Consider the following 3,302-nt stretch of genomic DNA (forward strand, 5'->3'; position numbering starts at 1 on the left):
ATAAATAATTATTTATCTGCAAAAACTACTTTATCTACAGGATCCATCCAAACAAACACATCTGAACTAAAATACTGATTTAAAGCTGGAATTATTTTTATTGTTCTTGTTGGAGCTCAGAGTTTAACCCAGTTTGAAAAACTTTGATTTCTCTTTAAAAACTTTTGTTATAGTTGATATTAACATGATATTAATAATAATGTGTATCTGTGATGAAACAGCTCAACGAAAAGAATCATTTAAAGACAAAGGATCAGTAAACAAGCAGATCCCTCTCTGCTGTGCTTCAGCTGTGTCTGTAGCCCCACCCCTCCCTCTCTGCTGTGCTTCAGCTCTGTAGCCCTGCCCTCCCTCTCTGCTGTGCTTCAGCTGTGTAGCCCCGCCCCTCCCTCTCTGCTGTGCTTCAGCTCTGTAGCCCCGCCCCTCCCTCTCTGCTGTGCTTCAGCTCTGGAGCCCCGCCCCTCCCTCTCTGCTGTGCTTCAGCAGTGTCTTTAGCCCCGCCTCTCCCTCTCTGCTGTGCTTCAGCTGTGTCTGTAGCCCCGCCCCTCCGTCTCTGCTGTGTCAGCTCTGTAGCCCCGCCCCTCCCTCTCTGCTGTGCTACAGCTGTGTCTGCAGCCCCGCCCCTCTCTCACTGATGTGCTTCAGCTGTGTCTGTATCCTCGCCCCTCCCGTCTGTCCAACAGCTCTGTAGCCCCGCCCCTCCCTCTCTGCAGTGTTTCAGCTCTGTAGCCCCTCCCTCCCTCTCTACAGTGTTTCAGCTCTGTAGCCCCGCCCCTCCCTCTCTCTGCAGTGTTTCAGCTCTGTAGCCCCGCCCCTCCCTCTCTGCAATGTTTCAGCTCTGTAGCCCCGCCCCTTCCTATCTCTCTGCAGTGTTTCAGCTCTGTAGCCCCACCCCTGCCTCTCTCTCTGCAGTGTTTCAGCTCTGTAGCCCCGCCCCTCCCTCTCTCTCTGCAGTGTTTCAGCTCTGTAGCCCCGCCCCCTGAGTTTTCAGAAGTTAATCTGCAGTCCACAGACGGGTCAGAATAAATCCTGCTCCAGTCTCTGACAGGTTTGTGAGGATTTGTGAAGCTTCCTTTGGACACAGAAACATGATGAAATGTTTTAAATACCTGGTGTTCTGGAGTAAACTCATCTCTTTAGCGTGTGACTAATATTCATCACGACAAAGCAGATAAAAATAGGAGAACATTAGAAAGCAGGCAGAACTGAAGCAGGGTTCAAAGCCAGGAAAGAAAAAAGATTTGAAACATGTGACTGAAATGTTTCAGGTTCAAACTAAACATGAAGGAAGAGTCTGAGCTGAAACTGTTAGACGTCTGAGGTTTGGACATTTTGATGACAAATGATTTCCCAAACATCGTCCCGCCTGCTGTGATGAAGATGAAGCACTGACCTCCTCGTCCTCCAGGCGGCGCTGTGCTTCAGTGATGAACTTGATGTACTGAGAGCTGAGGGTCATCAGCTCGCTGTAGCGCGTCCTCAGAGTCACGTACTGGAAGACACACAAAGCAGTGTGAACATGTGACAACACACAGACAGCTGCTGAACAGCTGCAACTGAGCTGGAAGCTAAAACAAGCTAATCGCTAACTAGAAGCTAAAGTAGAAAGAAGCTAAAGTTAGCAACCTCCTGATTATTTCATGGCTGTTCTTCCTAAACCCAGCTGCTGTGAGGACACACGTGTCTCAGAGGACAGAGAAGTGTCTCAGAGGACAGTAAACAGTCTCAGAGGACAGAGAAGTGTCTCAGAGGACAGTTAACAGTCTCAGAGGACAGAGAAGTGTCTCAGAGGACAGTTAACAGTCTCAGAGGACAGAAAACAGTCTCAGAGGACAGTAAACAGTTTCAGAGGACAGTTAACAGTCTCAGAGGACAGAGAAGTGTCTCAGAGGACAGTTAACAGTCTCAGAGGACAGAGAAGTGTCTCAGAGGACAGTTAACAGTCTCAGAGGACAGAGAAGTGTCTCAGAGGACAGTAAACAGTCTCAGAGGACAGAGAAGTGTCTCAGAGGACAGTAAACAGTCTCAGAGGACAGTAAACAGTCTCAGAGGACAGAGAAGTGTCTCAGAGGACAGTAAATAGTCTCAGAGGACAGTAAATAGTCTCAGAGGACAGTAAATAGTCTCAGAGGACAGTCTGAGGACCAACACAGACCTCCTGGATGATGTTATCAGAGGCACTCTCCATGCGGGGTTTCTTCAGGGGGGAGGCGAGGGGGTCCTGCAGAGCTTTGTAGGTCAGGATCAGGAGCTCGTAGTCCTTCAGAGGAAGAAAAACCCACGAGTCAGACTCTGGGAGAAACGCTGACTCATCACAGAGACGCTAACATCACTACAGACCTTGACAGAATCGATGTAAGCTTTGGCGTTTTTCTGGCAGCTCTCMACTTCCTTCTTGTTTTTCTCRATTTCCTCCAGAAGTTTCTGCAACAATCATCAGAAGTCGGGTCAGAACTGGTCCMACACTGGGGTTACCCTGAATCCAGTCTGGATACCTTCTCCTCTGCCAGCTGGTCCCGCAGAGCCTTCCCGTCTCCGATGGGGACAGCCTGGATCCTGTCCTGCCTCTGCCGGGCCTCGTCCAGCCAGCGGATGAGCCACGAGTAGTTCTCCTGGTAGGTCCTCATCTTCCTGCTGAGCAGCTCCAGCTCCCGCAGCCTGAGGTCCATCTGAGCCAACACGGCCTGCCAGCGCTCCACGAGCCCGCCCACCAGCTGCTGGTAGTGGTCCAGCTCGGCGTCGCGCTCCCTGTGGATCCTCGCCATCTTGTCGCTGACGGCGGTCGCCCTCCGCAGCTCGTCCTGCAGCCGGTCAAAGGTGGCCTGGTCCGCCTCTGCTTCGGCTCGCATCGACTGTCAGGGGGGAGTTAGTTTAGAAGTGACTCCGCCCCTTCGCCCACCGTTAGGTTATTTATCTGTGCCCACCTTCAGCTGAGAGCGCTGCTCCTCCACCTCCTCCTCATCAGCAGGAACCTTACTGACGTCCCGCAGACGAGTCTCGTAGCTCTTCAGACGCTCTTCAGCCTCTTTAGTGTTTCTGATCACCACGTCGATGGTTTTCAGCCTGAAAACATCAAGTTCACTCTCAGAAAWAACAGGTTCACACACAGGAAGTGAGGAAACTGTTTGTCCCACACTCACGTGTCTTAATGTAGAGATTCTTAACCTATGGGCCACCTTTAGGGCCTCTAAAAAACATCAGTTTTTAACTTGGGGCCGCAGAGGGCCGCTGGACCGCATCGATTTTGAGTAAGGTGTAATACACTTTCTCAGCACTAGTAGCAGTAGTGCACCACTCAGATG

General features: G+C 50.9%; 1 protein-coding gene across 1 annotated transcript in view; it reads right to left on the reverse strand.

Annotated features, from left to right (window-relative positions):
• The window catches only part of pleca (plectin a), a gene marked incomplete in the record, with an annotated part of 79,068 nt that overhangs the window by 16,621 nt on the left and 59,145 nt on the right, over positions 1 to 3,302 (reverse strand). The window contains 5 exon segments of the mRNA XM_014024786.1: positions 1,394 to 1,492; positions 2,156 to 2,260; positions 2,341 to 2,424; positions 2,496 to 2,852; positions 2,925 to 3,063. Coding sequence (XP_013880240.1) covers positions 1,394 to 1,492; positions 2,156 to 2,260; positions 2,341 to 2,424; positions 2,496 to 2,852; positions 2,925 to 3,063 — 784 coding nt within the window.

This window comes from Austrofundulus limnaeus, unplaced genomic scaffold (assembly GCF_001266775.1).
Source record: "Austrofundulus limnaeus strain Quisiro unplaced genomic scaffold, Austrofundulus_limnaeus-1.0 Scaffold440, whole genome shotgun sequence".
Taxonomy (NCBI): domain Eukaryota; kingdom Metazoa; phylum Chordata; class Actinopteri; order Cyprinodontiformes; family Rivulidae; genus Austrofundulus; species Austrofundulus limnaeus.